Consider the following 16285-nt stretch of genomic DNA (forward strand, 5'->3'; position numbering starts at 1 on the left):
TAAATGTGTGCTGCCAATGACAACCAAACAGAGAGTTATTACTGTCAGATGGGCAGCTCCGGCTGCTGGGGGAGACTGACTGGTTCTCACCAGGGTTTCTTCACCAGAATAGAAACAATTATTTCCAGGTTTAGAGTTTTCAGACACCATCTCCTTTACCACAGTATATAGTACACAGTAAATTGATGTATTATGGTGTATCCTCAGGCATATGGAAGAATTTTGAAGGAATCTCTCAACAATGGTCAACAGTGAACAAATACACCAGGCAAAGTCTCTGAAATCTGTAAGGTCCTCTCCTATCTGAATACAATCCATAGTGATCAGAGTATGTTGGACGGGTCAGAACATATCCTCTTACCAAAAACCTACGTAAGAACCCTTCATCCTTTTGCCTCATTTATGGCCTGTTGAATCCATATAAAGGTCCCTGGTGCCATAAAAGATGCTAGTAGGAAGACCACTGTCCTGACAGAATGAACATGATGCAAGGTACTTTATACCCCTTCAGAGAGAATGTGCGATATGATCAATAATTTTATGAGCAATTTAATCAAATCATATTTTATTTGTCACATACACATGGTTAGCAGATGTTAATGCGAGTGTAGCGAAATGCTTGTGCTTCTAGTTCCGACCGTGCAGTAACATAAAACAAAATACTACATAGTTTCCTAGGAACGCAAAGAGAGGCGGCCATCTCTGTCGGCGCCGGAAGTACAATAAAATAACTAGAACAATATTGGACGCAGCCTTTGCTATCTGTAGGTCTATTGTTGGTAGTGCAGTTAGAGAAAATAACTATAGACATTGTTGGCTAATTCTATAGCTATATTGGTTGTGTGTGTGTGTGTGTGTGTGTGTGTGTACTCAGTCATGCAGAGTGTTGTGTGGGCAGTGCTACTCTGGCCCTGTCTGGTGTCCTTGGGTGTCCCTCTGGAGTGTAAGGACGAGCAGGGCAGCATCATACTATGTGCCTCCATCTCCAAGGAGAAACTACTGGACCGGGTCATCCAACACGCCGAGCTCATCTACCGTGTCTCTGAGGAGTCCTGCACTCTGTTTGTGAGTACCACACTCTACGTACTTCCGACATTTCCAACGTACCTCCTCTAAGAGTACCCACTGAGGAAATGTGGTCATTCATATCTGTGTGCAGCTGGAGAGCTTAGTGTTTCACAGTATACAATACCGTTCAAAAGTTTGGGGTCACTTAGAAATGTCAATGTTTTTCAAAGAAAATCTATTTTTTTGTCTATTAAAATAACATCAAATTGATCAGAAATACAGTGTAGACATTGTTAATGTTGTAAATGACTATTGTAGCTGTAAACGGCTGATTTTTAAAGGAATATCTACAGTGGGGAGAACAAGTATTTGATACATTGCTGATTTTGCAGGTTTTCCTACTTACAAAGCATGTAGAGGTCTGTAATATTTATCATAGGTACACTTCAACTGTGAGAGACGGAATCTAAAACAAAAATCCAGAAAATCACATTGTATGATTTTTAAGTAATTTATTTGCATTTTATTGCATGACATAAGTATTTGATACATCGGAGAAGCAGAACTTAATATTTGGTACATAAACCTTTGTTTGCAAGTACAGAGATCATACGTTTCCTGTAGTTCTTGACCAAGTTTGCACACACTGCAGCAGGGATTTTGGCCCACTCCTCCATACAGACCTTCTCCAGATCCTTCAGGTTTCGGGGCTGTCGCTGGGCAATACGGACTTTCAGCTCCCTCCAAAGATTTTCTATTGGGTTCAGGTCTGGAGACTGGCTAGACCACTCCAGGACCTTGAGATGCTTCTTACGGAGCCACTCCTAAGTTGCCCTGGCTGTGTGTTTTGGGTCGTTGTCATGCTGAAAGACCCAGCCACGACCCATCTTCAATGCTCTTACTGAGGGCAGGAGGTTGTTGGCCAAGATCTTGCGATACATGGCCCCATCCTCCCTTCAATACGGTGCAGTTGTCTTGTCCCCTTTGCAGAAAAGCATCCCAAAAGAATGATGTTTCCACCTCCATGCTTCACGGTTGGGATGGTGTTCTTGGGGTTGTACTCATCCTTCTTCTTACTCCAAACACGGCGAGTGGAGTTTAGACCAAAAAGCTCTATTTTTGTCTTATCAGACCACATTGCCTTCTCCCATTCCTCCTCTGAATCATCCAGATGGTCATTGGCAAACTTCAGACGGGCCTGGACATGCGCTGGCTTGAGCAGGGGAACCTTGTGTGCGCTGCTGGATTTTAATCCATGACGGCGTAGTGTGTTACTAATGGTTTTCTTTGAGACTGTGGTCCCAGCTCTCTTCAGGTCATTGACCAGGTCCTGCCATGTAGTTCTGGGCTAATCCCTCACCTTCCTCATGATCATTGATGCCCCACGAGGTGAGATCTTGCATGGAGCCCCAGACCTAGGGTGATTGACCGTCATCTTGACCTTCTTCCATTTTCAAAAAATTGCTCCAACAGTTGTTGCCTTCTCACCAAGCTGCTTGCCTATTGTCCTGTAGCCCATCCCAGCCTTGTGAAGGGCTACAATTGTATCCCTGATGTCCTTACACAGCTCTCTGGTCTTGGCCATTGTGGAGAGGTGGGTGTCTGTTTGATTGAGTGTGTGGACAGGTGTCTTTTATACATGTAAAGAGTTCAAACAGGTGCATTTAATACAGGTAATGAGTGGAGTCAGGAGTGGTTCTTAAAGAAAAAAAACAGGTATGTGAGAGCCGGAATTCTTACTGGTTGGTAGGTGATCAAATACTTATGTCATGCAATAAAATGCAAATAAATTACTTAAAAATAATACAATATGATTTTCTGGATTTTTGTTTTAGATTCCGTCTCTCACAGTTGAAGTGTACCTCTGATAAAAATTACAGACCTCTACATGCTTTGTAAGTAGGAAAACCTGCAAAATTGTCAGGGTATCAAGTACTTGTTCTCCCCACTGTAAATAGGCGTATGGAGGCCCATTTTCAATTTCCATCACTCCCGTGATCCAATGGCACGTTGTGTTAGCTAATCCAAGTTTATAATTTTAAAAGTCAAATTGATCATTAGAAAACCCTTTTACAATTATGTTAGCACAGCTGAAAACGGTTGGGCTGATTAAAGAAGCAATAAAACTGTCTTTCTTTAGACTAGTTGAGTGTCTGGAACATCAGCTTTTGTGGGTTCGATTACAGGCTCAAAATGGCCAGAAACAAGAACTTTCTTCTGAAACTTGTCAGTCTATTCTTGTTCTGAGAAAGGAAGGCTATTCCAGACTGGTTACGGCCAGTTTGCGCTGTTTTGAGAAGGGAGTAGTCCACAGCGTTGTACGAGATCTTCAGTGTCTTGGCAATTTCAGCTTTGCTAACATAATTGCAAAGGGTTTTCTAATGATCAATTAGCCTTTTAAAATTATAAACGTTAATTAGTTAACACAATGTGCCATTGGAACACAGGAGTGATGGTTGCTGATAATGGGCCTCTGTATGCCTATATACTAGATATTCCATAAAACATCAGCCGTTTCCAGCTACAATAGTCATTTACAACATTAACAATGTCGACACTGTATTTCTCATCAATTTGATGTTATTTTAATGGACAAAATTGTGCTTTTCTATCAAAAACAAGGACATTTCTAAGTGACCCCAAACTTTTGAACGGTAGTGTGTGTGCCCTGTGTTTTGGGGAAGTCCTATGGAAATACTGCATATACCCTACCAATCCTTTTGCTATATGCTCCACCAATATAACCAGCACTTTATAGCTTCAAAGTAGTTTCCCATCTCTTCTCAGACAAATAATGATTTATGGAAGGTACAGAATCAAGACAATGCTGATAATGATATGCTGTGTTGTGCATTCATATTGTGGTTTTCAGTAGCAGGAAAGCCCATACGATTCCCTTCCATATGAGAGTACAGAACCAGCATCGGCTTTGAAATGGAAACATCATGTATCTTCTCATTATTGGAAAGACACTGCATGAGGCCAACAGATGAGAATATGTTGAAGAAGAAAACTCCAGCCGCTCTGCTTGTAGCTCAGTTGACAGACGGCTCGTCTCTATTGGCTGGGGTTAGCGGAGCATGAGTCTGTGTTTATCTTCCATGTTGTTCCTTGTTCCCTGTCTGTTTGCTACATAGGAGGAGATGTTTGTCCCTTTCCCTATGCGCTCCCAGAGGAACCAGGCAGGATACACATGCGCCACCAAGGCCTTCCCCATCCCGGGCTCCAAAAGCGAAATCCAGCAGATCTCGGTAAGCAGATGGGAGCTGGACGCTCTACTGTTTTCTCTCTCTCTCTCTCACTCACTCTCTCTCTAGCTCTCTCTTTGTGTTTGTTTGGACTTTTGTCTTAATTTCTGCCGATTGAGATGTCTTCCTTCTATGATTGTGTGTATGATTGTGGAACTCCACACACACACACACACACACACACACACACACACACACACACACACACACACACACACACACACACACACCACACACCACACACACACATCTGCCTGTGTGTGTATCCCCAAATCACAAAACAGCATTGGTGGTGCATAGAAACAATGTGTCGCTTTATAGTTATGGTCACTTAACGTATGAGTGAGTCTTCTGTCTCTGTAGTGCCATCTTCTGTGGTGTATTGTTTTGGCCATTAAACATAAGTTAGGCCTAATTATTCTTGAGAAGTCTTGAAAATGTCCCTTGCTACCAAAATTATTATTATTATTATTTGTATTATTATTTATGTATATATGTATATATATGTATATATTTTTGTACCTTTATTTTGACATGGCAGTCATACTGAGACTAGGATCTCTTTTACAGATGAGCCGTGCTTAAATACATCAAACACATACAATATACAAAATTACAAAACATATTAAGAAAAACAGACACATTTATCAACATAGAGGTCTCCGATCGTTACTCTGAACTCACCAAGGTGGACCAGAACATTTCATTTTAGAGGGCTTTGTAAGTTGTTCCACATAAAGACCGGATTTGGTCACTTGTAAGTCTAAATTTAATTAATGATGACAGACACATAAGACGTTTATTCAGGAGTGCCCAAGCCACTTTTTGAAACAAAACACAAAGGTGAGTTCTATAACCATCATCAGTAATCAACTTAAGGACACAATGGAAAAAGACATCTAAGTGTAGATGCTGCTGCATGCATATACAGTAGATGATATCCCTTTGAACTTCAACTTTTTCAGCAGCTCAGTGACATGTTTTAAAATGACAGTGTGTCATAAAGCCAGATAACAAGATACTTGTACAAAGGAAATTGTTCATATTGTGTACCGTTCAAACTAGTCATTACACATTCATGTAAATCTGGGTTATTGGACCTAGAAAAAAAGCATGCATTTTGTTGGTTGCATTTAGCACTAACTTTAGATTCATTAGTGACATCTGCAGTGCCCGTATGATTAGGGATGTTGTCCTGTTGGAAGGTGAACCTTCGCCCCAGTCTCTGGAGCAGGTTTCATCAAGTGTCACTCTGTATTTTGCTTCGCTCATCTATCCCTCGATCCTGACTAGTCTCCCAGTCTCTGCCGCTGAAAAATCCCCACAGCATGATGCTGCCACCACCATGTTTCACTGCAGGAATTGTATTGGCCAGGTGATGAGCGGTCCCAGGTTTCCTCTAAACGTGACACTTGGCATTCAGGCCAAAGAGATCAATCTTGGTGTCATCAGACCAGAGAATCTTGTTTCTCATGGTCTGAGACTCTTTTAGATGCCTTTTGGTATACTCCAAGTGGGCTGTCATGTGTCTTTTACTGAGAAGTGGATTCTGTCTGGCAACTCTACCATAAAGGCCTGATTGATGGAGTGCTGCAGAGATGGTTGTTGTCCTGGAAGGTTCTCCCATCTCCGCAGAGGAACTCTTGAACTTGGTCAGAGAGACCATCGGGTTCTTGGTCACCTCCCTGACCAAGGTCCTTCTCCCCTGATTGCTCAGTTTGGCAGTCTTGGTGGTTCTAAACATCTTCCATTTAAGAATAATGGAGAACACTGTGTTCTAGGGGACCTTCAATGCTGCAGACATTTTTTGGTACCCTTCTCCAGATCGGTGCCTTAACACAATCCTGTCTCTGAGCTTTACGGACAATTCCTTTTACCTTAAGGCTTGGCTTTTGCTCTGACATGCACTGTCAACTGTGGGACATTATATAAACAGGTGTGTGTCTTTCCAAATCATGTCCAATCAATTGAATTTACCAAAGGTGGACTCCAATCAAGTTGTAGGATGATCAATGGAATCAAGATGCACCTGAGCTAAATTTCAAGTCCCATTGCAAAGGGTCTGAATACCTTCTATTTTTTGTTTTTTATACATTTGCAAAAAAAATGAAACAGTTTTGCTTTGTCTTTATGTGGAATAATAGTGAAGATGTCAACACTATGAAATAACACATGGAATCATGTAGTAACCAAAAAAGTGTTAAATAAATCAAAATATATTTTTTTTATTTGAGATTCTTCAAAGTAGCCATCCTTTGCCTTGATGCCAGCTTTGCACACTCTTGGCATTCTCTCAACCAGCTTCACGTGGAATGCTTTTCAAACAGTCTTGAAGGAGTTCCCACATATGCTGAGCGCTTGTTGGCTGCTTTTCCTTCACTCTACAGTCCAACGCATCCCAAACCGTCTCATTTGGCTTGAGGTCGGGTGATTGTGGAGGCCAGGTCATCTGATGCTATAACGACACAGGACGAGACCCAGATGCAAACACAGAAGGCAGATGGTTAGAGTCTCTGATATTTATTCAAATATAAGGGGCAGGTAATGGGCAGATCAAGGACAGGCAGAAGTTAATTAACCAGGTCAGAGTCTGAAAGTTACAGGGCAGCAGGCAGGCTCAAGGTCAGGGCAGGCTGAATGGTCAGGCAGGCAAGCTCAGTGTCAGGGCAGGCAGAAAAGGATGGAACCGAGAGTGCTTAGAAACAGAGACTAGGAAAAACAGGAGCATGGAAAAAACACGCTGGTAGACTTGACGAGACAAGACGAACTAGCAACATACAAACAGAGAACACAGGTATAAATGCACTGGTGATAATGGGGAAGATCAGGGTGTGTTAGATGCAGCACTCCATCACTCTCCTTCTTGGTCAAATAGCCCTTACATGCAGCGATCATATGTTCACAAAGACACAGAGGTTGGAAGATAAATCGCAAATTTTGACTCATCAGACCAACGGACAGATTTCCAAATCAAATCAAATTTTATTTAAAATCAAATTTTATTTGTCACATACACATGGTTAGCAGATGTTAATGCAAGTGTAGCAAAATGCTTGTGCTTCTAGTTCCGACAATGTTGTAAATAACAAACAAGTAATCTAACCTAACAATTTCACAACTACCTTATACACACAAGTGTAAAGGGATGAAGAATATGTACATAAAGATATATGAATGAGTGATGGTACAGAACGGCATAGGCAAGATGCAGTAGATGGTATTGAGTACAGTATATACATATCAGATGAGTAATGTAGGGTATGTAAACATATAAAAGTGGCATTGTCTGCAGTGGCTAGTAATACATGTATTACATAAAGATGGCAACATGCAGTAGATGGTATAGAGTACAGTATATACATATGAGATGAGTAATGTAGGGTATGTAAACATTATATGAAGTGGCATTGTTTAAAGTGGCTAGTGATACATTTTTTACATACATTTTCCATTATTAAAGTGGCTGGAGTTGAGTCAGTGTGTTGGCAGCAGCCACTCAATGTTAGTAGTGGCTGTTTAACAATCTGATGGCCTTGAGATCGAAGCTGTTTTTCAGTCTCTCAGTCCCTGCTTTGATGCACCTGTACTGACCTCGCCTTCTGGATGATAGCGGGGTGAACAGGCAGTGGCTCGGGTGGTTGTTGTCCTTGATGATCTTTATGGCCTTCCTGTGACATCGGGTGGTGTAATGTCCATTGCTCATGTTTCTTGGCCCAAACAAGTCTCTTCTTATTATTGGTGTCCTTTAGTAGTGGTTTCTTTGCAGCAATTCGACCATGGATGCCTGATTCATACAGTCTCCTCTGAACAGTTGATGTTGAGATGTATTCTCTTACTTGAAATCTGTGAAGCATTTATTTGGGCTGGTAACGCTAATGAACTTATCCTCTGCAGCAGAGGTAACGCTGGTTCTTCCTTTCCTGTGGCAGTCCTCATGAGGGCCAGTTTCATCATAGCGCTTGATAGTTCTTGAAATTTTCCAGATCCAGGATGACCAACATCAAAAATACAATTTACAGATAGAAAATAACGTAGCTGTTTGTTGAACAATGAGTCAAATATTTTTGCAAGACAAGGGAGCCTGGGAATGTGTCGATAATTATCGAGATCACTACTATCCCCACCCTTATGGAGTGGTAGCACAGAAGCTGCTTTCAACACTTTGGAATATTTCCTAACACCTAAGTTAAATAAAAAATGTTACTGAGCCTGAAATGACAGGTGCTGCATATTTAATAAGCAAAGACGGGTCCAAATGATCAGCCCCTAATGACTTATTGGTGTCAATGGATAATAAGGCAGCAAGAACTTCTGTTTCTGAGTTGCCAAACAGAAAATCCCTGACTACCATTCCCCATGTCACCTGAGGTTGACTGATTGTTCATCGAGGCAACTGGAGGCTGTATGTGGGAAGAACAGTCAACTGACTGGCAAAGTCCAGTGTGACCTCCATTTCTTTCAAATAGGAAACCAGCTAGAAATCATCAAAAACCCTATTAAACTACTTGCTTAGTCAGGGAAGCAGAGGAATTACAGTGAATTAACAATTTTGCAGAATTTAGAGGGATAAATACCAGAGTGTGCCACAGCGCTAAGGAAGAATTTTGATTTGGCCTGTTCATCCCGAGGCAGTGCACCTATTTCTCAATTGCCTAAATAGCTGCCAATCAGCTAACGAGACATTTTGATTAGCCTTGGCCCAGGCTTGATTTCTTATCAAGAGGAGGTCTGAGAGTACAGGGGAGTTCCATGGATTAGTTTGGTTTGCTTGAAAGGGCCATGTTTATCAGCCAGAGAGGTAAAAATGGAAGTGCCAAAACAGGGTCTGGTATGCAGCTAGTAGAAAAAAAAGCTTGCAATTGGGTGCGATTTAAAAAAAATGATCTTCACAATTATTAGAGGGTCAGAAGTTTTCAATTTGGTTACTCTAATGCAAGCCTAGGGCAAATACGTATGGGGACGGTTAGTCAGGATAAGCTCAATCAATGAGGAGTTGGAAAGGTTCTTTTTACTTTAGTCCGAGTGGGTTTTGTTATCAGCCAAGTCAAGTTGAACTCAACAGATAGATATCATTAAACTGATCTGAGGCACGCGTAAGCCAATCAATATTTATATGTCCTAATACAACCAGTTCAGATACCAGAAAGGGTTTTAAATTAACAGAAAAAATACCAAGAGCCTCTACTGAAGTGACTGGGAGGCGGTAAACCGCAGCAATAAATATACCGAACAAAAATATGAACGCCTTATGTAAAGTGTTGGTCCCATGTTTCATGAGCTAAAATAAAAGATCCCAGAAATGTTCCATTTGCACAAAAAGCTTATTTAAATTTGTTTACATCCCTGTTAGTGAGCATTTCTCCTTTGCCAAGATAATCCATCCACCTGAAAAGTGTGGCATATCAAGAAGCTGATTAAACAGCGTGATCATTACACAGGTGAGCCTTGGGCCGGGGACAATCAAAGGCCACTCAAAAATAAAATCACACAGCACAATGCCAAAAATGTCTTAAGTTTCGAGGCAGTGTGCAATTGGCATGCTGACTGCAGGAATGTCCACCAGAGTTGTTGCAAGAGAAGAGAACTTTAATTTGTCTACCATAAGCCGCCTCCAATGTAATTCTTTTAGAATTTGGCAGAAATTCCAACTGACCTCACAACTGCGTGTATGGTGTCGTGTGGGCGAGCGGTTTGCTGATGTCAACATTGTTAACAGAGTGGCCCATGGTGGCGGTGGGGTTTGGGTGTGGACAGGCATAAGCTACGAATAACGAACACAATTGCATTTTATCAATGGCAATTTCAATGCACAGGGATACTGTGACTAGATCCCGAGGTCCATTGTCGTGCCATTCATCCACCACCATCACCTCATGTTTCAGCATGATAATGTACGTGTTCCAGTTCCAGCCAATATCCAGCAACTTCGCACAGCCATTGAAGAGGAGTGTGACAACATTCCAAAGGTCACAATCAATAGCCTCATCAACTCTATGCAAAGGAGATGTGTCTTGCTGAATTCGTCACACCAGATACTGACGGGTTTTCTGATCCATTCCCCTACCTTTTTTTTAAGGTATATATCTTTTTTAAAGCTATCCATTCCCCTACCTTTTTGTAAGGTATATTTTTAAATGTAGGCCGTCATTGTTAAAAAAAAGTTCTTAACTGACTTGCCTAGTTAAATAAAGGTTAAATAAAAATATATTTTGTGACCAACATTTTCATATCTGTGTTCCTCAGTCATTTGAAATTCATATATTAAGGCCTAATTTATTTCTTTAAGTTCACTGATTTCCTTATATGAGCTGTAACTCAGTAAAAATTGTTGCATGTTGCAGCACATTTTGGGGACAGAATCCCCATTGTAGAGCAGCCTCTGCTTCCAAAAGTTGTCAAAGTTGTCTACAAAAGTTACACCCAAGGAGCTGCAGTAGTCATGTTGCCATTTGTGAAGTGTTATAAGCCTGCTCATTCTTTGGGGGGGTGGGGTGTCCAGCGTAGACCCAATTAATACTTCAAATCCTGTTTTTTGCTCCAGAAACCGAGATGTTTCTTACCATAGAGTGACCTAAGGCAACAGCTGGCAAGATGGAAGAAGAAATCACCCATTCCTGCGCTTCGTGTGATTCAGGAGACCAGTCGAGGACTTGTGAGAGGTGGAATTTTACACGCTCGCAAATTTTGGCACCCGGCTAGAGCCTTCCATAACCAATGAAGCCCCATTTACCGTAGAAGCCACGGGAGAGGGAGTCAGGGGACAGGGGACAAAGGCACAGGTAGCTCTGGATCAGATCTTGAAGCGGAAGCCCCCAGGGATGAAGTTTGTGTCCGGTCTGGGCTTCCCACTGCCAAGGAAGCCCCTATTGCAAAAGGCTGCTGCTTTCAAATACCACGGCGAGTGACGTGCCTCCATGGCTGGTTGGCAGGGTCAAGAATAGGAACATCCACTAAGTCATCCAGAAACATCCTACTAACTCCATTCTGTCTTGCGGACTACCGGACAGTCGGTTCTGTAGAGATGACACGGTGGCGACACTTCCATCAGGTCAGAGTGGCATCCAGCTACTTGAGTAGAAGAGAAAGAGAAAGTAGGTGGATGTGGATTCCCCAGTAGCTTCTTGTTTGCTAAGAGTAGCCACTTTGCCTCTGTGGTCCTCTGTGAGCAAACAGTTGCTACATTGAAAGTCTGGATGGTCCATATTGCCCCGGAATGAAGCTCCTTCAGCGTTGAAACCATTCGTTAGCCACCTATTTTAGAAATTACAGGCTAGCTAGGCTTCCGTGTCTCTCTTCTTGACAAAAATTTACAAAAAGTTTTGTTTAAGTTACTAGCTTGCACACCGCCTCGCGAAACAAGCACAGCCTGTGAACTGGCAAATACACAAGCAACACACAGCTGAGTCACACACCAGAGAGAAAATGGAGGACTTGCTCACTGTATGGATTCTGCCTGCACATACACTATACAAGCAGGAGATGATCAAACTACGCAGCAGCACATATACAGTGCCTTGCGAAAGTATTTGGCCCCCTTGAACTTTGCGACCTTTTGCCACATTTCAGGCTTCAAACATAAAGATATAAAACTGTATTTTTTTGTGAAGAATCAACAACAAGTGGGACACAATCATGAAGTGGAACGACATTTATTGGATATTTCAAACTTTTTTAACAAATCAAAAACTGAAAAATTGGGCGTGCAAAATTATTCAGCCCCCTTAAGTTAATACTTTGTAGCGCCACCTTTTGCTGCGATTACAGCTGTAAGTCGCTTGGGGTATGTCTCTATCAGTTTTGCACATCGAGAGAATGAAATTTTTTCCCATTCCTCCTTGCAAAACAGCTCGAGCTCAGTGAGGTTGGATGGAGAGCATTTGTGAACAGCAGTTTTCCTATCTTTCCACAGATTCTCGATTGGATTCAGGTCTGGACTTTGACTTGGCCATTCTAACACCTGGATATGTTTATTTTTGAACCATTTCATTGTAGATTTTGCTTTATGTTTTGGATCATTGTCTTGTTGGAAGACAAATCTCCGTCCCAGTCTCAGGTCTTTTGCAGACTCCATCAGGTTTTCTTCCAGAATGGTCCTGTATTTGGCTCCATCCATCCATCAATTTTAACCATCTTCCCGGTCCCTGCTGAAGAAAAGCAGGCCCAAACCATGATGCTGCCACCACCATGTTTGACAGTGGGGATGGTGTGTTCAGCTGTGTTGCTTTTACGCCAAACATAACATTTTGCATTGTTGCCAAAAAGTTCAATTTTGGTTTCATCTGACCAGAGCACCTTCTTCCACATGTTTGGTGTGTCTCCCAGGTGGCTTGTGGCACACTTTAAACAACACTTTTTATGGATATCTTTAAGAAATGGCTTTCTTCTTGCCACTCTTCCATAAAGGCCAGATTTGTGCAATATACGACTGATTGTTGTCCTATGGACAGAGTCTCCCACCTCAGCTGTAGATCTCTGCAGTTCATCCAGAGTGATCATGGGCCTCTTGGCTACATCTCTGATCAGTCTTCTCCTTGTATGAGCTGAAAGTTTAGAGGGACGGCCAGGTCTTGGTAGATTTGCAGTGGTCTGATACTCCTTCCATTTCAATATTATCGCTTGCACAGTGCTCAGTGTGCTCAGTGCACAGGATGTTTAAAGCTTGGGAAATCTTTTTGTATCTAAATAAATTAAACTTATTCACAACAGTATCTCGGACCTGCCTGGTGTGTTCCTTGTTCTTCATGATGCTCTCTGCGCTTTTAACGGACCTCTGAGACTATCACAGTGCAGGTGCATTTATACGGAGACTTGATTACACACAGGTGGATTTTATTTATCATCATTAGTCATTTAGGTCAACATTGGATCATTCAGATATCCTCACTGAACTTCTGGAGAGAGTTTGCTGCACTGAAAGTAAAGGGGCTGAATAATTTTGCACGCCCAATTTTTCAGTTTTTGATTTGTTAAAAAAGTTTGAAATATCCAATAAATGTCGTTCCACTTCATGATTGTGTCCCACTTGTTGTTGATTCTTCACAAAAAAATACAGTTTTATATCTTTATGTTTGAAGCCTGAAATGTGGCAAAAGGTCGCAAAGTTCAAGGGGGCCGAATACTTTCGCAAGGCACTGTATAAAGGTCCAGGTGGGAAGATTTTGCTTGCTCAAACATGCATGTCTATAATTATTCCTCTACAACGTACAAGTGACATGTGCAACGCTGTTAGTTTGGAGCAGGGAGATGATAATTGAGTACAGAAAACCCCTTTCCTTGTACTTTTAACGCTGTAATGTTTATTTCAGGTATATCGGTGACTTTACTGTTGAAGCTATTCCCTCTGTGATTTTAGGGTCATTATTTTTAGCTTAATATGTAATTGCTTTAGATGAATCCAGTTACATGACTGTACTAAAACTGCACAATAGCAAAAATTCAAATCAATCCTTTCAAATATACAGTACTGTTCAATACACAATAGTCACAATACTCAAACTGTGCTCCTTAACATAAACTGTGTTGTGCAGGACAAGTGGCTCCTCCACTCTGTCCTAATTCTGGTCCAGTCCTGGATCGAGCCATTGGTGTACCTGCAAACCACCTTGGATCGCTATGATGATGCCCCCGACACTCTACTCAAAAAGACCAAATGGGTGTCAGAAAAACTCCTTAGTTTGGAGCAAGGAGTGGTGGTCCTCATCAGGAAGGTACTTCAGCAGTTACTCTGATACTTGTAGCTTTTAGGCATTTTCTCCTTTAGCCCAATGCATTTTCACACATCTCTTTCTCTTCTATCTATGCCTCATTTCCTAGACTTCACCTCTCTCTCTCGCTCTCTCTCTCCCCATCCCCCTGTCTACTCTGTTTTGTCCTTGCTGTGTACTATAGATGCTGGACGATGACATGCTGACCAACTCCTACTACGAGCAGGGTGTAGCTCCGTACGCCCTGCAGCCTGAGGTGCTGGAGTCAGTTCTGAGGGACTACACTCTGCTCAGCTGCTTCAAGAAGGACGCCCACAAGATGGAGACCTTCCTCAAGCTCCTCAAGTGTCGCCAGACTGACAAATACAGCTGTTTCCTTCATTAGAGAACAACTATTCCCACCGCATTCAAACCCTACTAATATATGGTATAAACAAGACACTACACCCCATCATGAGACTAGCTTGAAAAAAATCCTCCCTGCTTCTGGTGCCCCCTTATTTGCCTTAAACACATAGTGAGGTCGACTGATATGACCACTGCCTTAGGGTGTCTTACCTCGTGCCTAGTTCAATACAGTATGTCAGCAACTGACTGTTTCCAAACATTTTCGTAAGTGTAATTGTTTGCCACTTTTTTAGAAAAGCTGCATTTTATATTTTCCTCTATATTTGTTTTACTTGGCTAGGCGTTGCAGGGCGATCCCAAAGGATGATTTGCATCTAGCTATGTAAAAAAAAGAGAAAGAAAATTGCATATTTTCCCATTGATTTCAATTTTCTTTGTTCTCAACTGGAGTTTGTATTCCTCCCTGGTTCTGCATTGTTTTTATTATTTCTGTTGCCCCTTGTGTATTCGGAGAGATTCTGTTCTTCTAGTTGAGCTGGCTTCACCTCTGCATTAGTAAAATGAAACACACTCGGTAGGAGACGGGAGTCAAAGGAAGAGCAGACACTGCAGACAAAGAGAAGGTCTAGACATATTCTGACAGGTAGAGAAGATATATTTGTTAAATAGTATTGAAAGAGGAATTGGACAGGAGAGTAAAGAAATACAAATGGTTTGTTGGACAGGAGATGGAGTAGCATTATTTTAATTATCACCATACCAGATAGTGTTTATCTCAAATTTAGGTCAGCATGAGGTGTTAAGTAAGGACTATTTTTAGATTGCAAAATACCTTGATGATGCTCGTAACTGGCAAGACCAAAATAGGAACATGGACAATCAATGTGTCTTTGTTAATTTAAATGGAACATTGCTGGAGGGTTAGCATGAGACTGTTCCACTGGTCCTATAGCAATGCTTAGCAAAGAGTAGAGGTATCCATGTGCCATAAACAAAAGAAAAGACATAACCATCAGTAACTGAAGAGCTGAAAGAAGGGAATTTTCTCTGATGTGAAATATTGGCTTTGTGAGAATGCATTTGGTCAAAGATATGGTTCAATTAACCTTCTTAGCTATGACAGAGAAGTTAAAGGAAGTATCTTGGGAAGGATGATGAAATGGAAGAAAGAAAAAAAACAGCCTGACAGACAGGACAGACTAATTACAAACTTGGACAAAAAGCTCCTGTATGCAACCCCAAGGCACCATTTTAAACACATCTTCCAGAGTTTTTGTATCCCTATGGCAACACTGATGGTCTGTTATTAAGGGAAACATTGCAAGGATGGAAAGGGGTACACTGCCCAACCCGACTGCGTTATAACCCATCATTGCTCCTCCTAATACTAAAGTATATCTGGTTTCAGGGAAATTACTCACCTTTTCTGCTGTAAGAGCTCAAATCTTCCCCCACAGTAACTAGGCAATATGTCAACATGTTTCCTTTTCTAATGAAAAACGTGTACCTTGGAAATGTCTCAGTTGTAAAATGATCTATAGATAATAATTATGTCTATTTCATGCCATGTTACCAAAATACGGCTTTAGTAGAAAAGGGCACAGTACGTTTGTGGTTATCAATAAAGACAATAGTTTATGTTGCAAATTTGAAATTGATATTGATATGACTCTTTTGGACTACATCAGTGGTTCCCAAACTGAGGGGTTGGCGGGGGGAGCCTTGGCAGGGGGAGCCTGACTGTTCCTTTTTCTCCCTTTTTTTGTTCTTGATTTTGTTGTGATGTTTGAGTCAATCACGTATCACATGAACACACATAAGACATGGCAAAATGTGTAGAATTGCAGGAAATGAGCTTTAAAACTGGGGAGGAGGGGCATGTTCCCCAATGATGGACTGGTGGATCCGAGTGAAAAAGTTTGGGAACCGCTGGACTACATGATTTCCCTCTTCTTCCCACCCCATTGCACCAGGTGG

At 41.6% G+C, this 16285-nt stretch overlaps 1 protein-coding gene across 1 annotated transcript; it reads left to right on the forward strand.

The window, feature by feature from the left end:
- Nucleotides 1-482: 482 nt before the first annotated feature.
- Nucleotides 483-15962, forward strand: LOC110507854 (somatolactin). The gene is made up of 5 exons (XM_036964647.1): nt 483-492; nt 830-1065; nt 4146-4259; nt 13784-13963; nt 14145-15962. The coding sequence occupies exons 1-5, from the start codon at nt 483-485 to the stop codon at nt 14343-14345; spliced, it is 741 nt and encodes a 246-aa protein (XP_036820542.1). The 3' UTR covers nt 14346-15962.
- Nucleotides 15963-16285: the final 323 nt, after the last annotated feature.

The sequence above is a fragment of the Oncorhynchus mykiss genome, chromosome 27 (assembly GCF_013265735.2).
Source record: "Oncorhynchus mykiss isolate Arlee chromosome 27, USDA_OmykA_1.1, whole genome shotgun sequence".
Classification (NCBI taxonomy): Eukaryota; Metazoa; Chordata; class Actinopteri; order Salmoniformes; family Salmonidae; genus Oncorhynchus; species Oncorhynchus mykiss.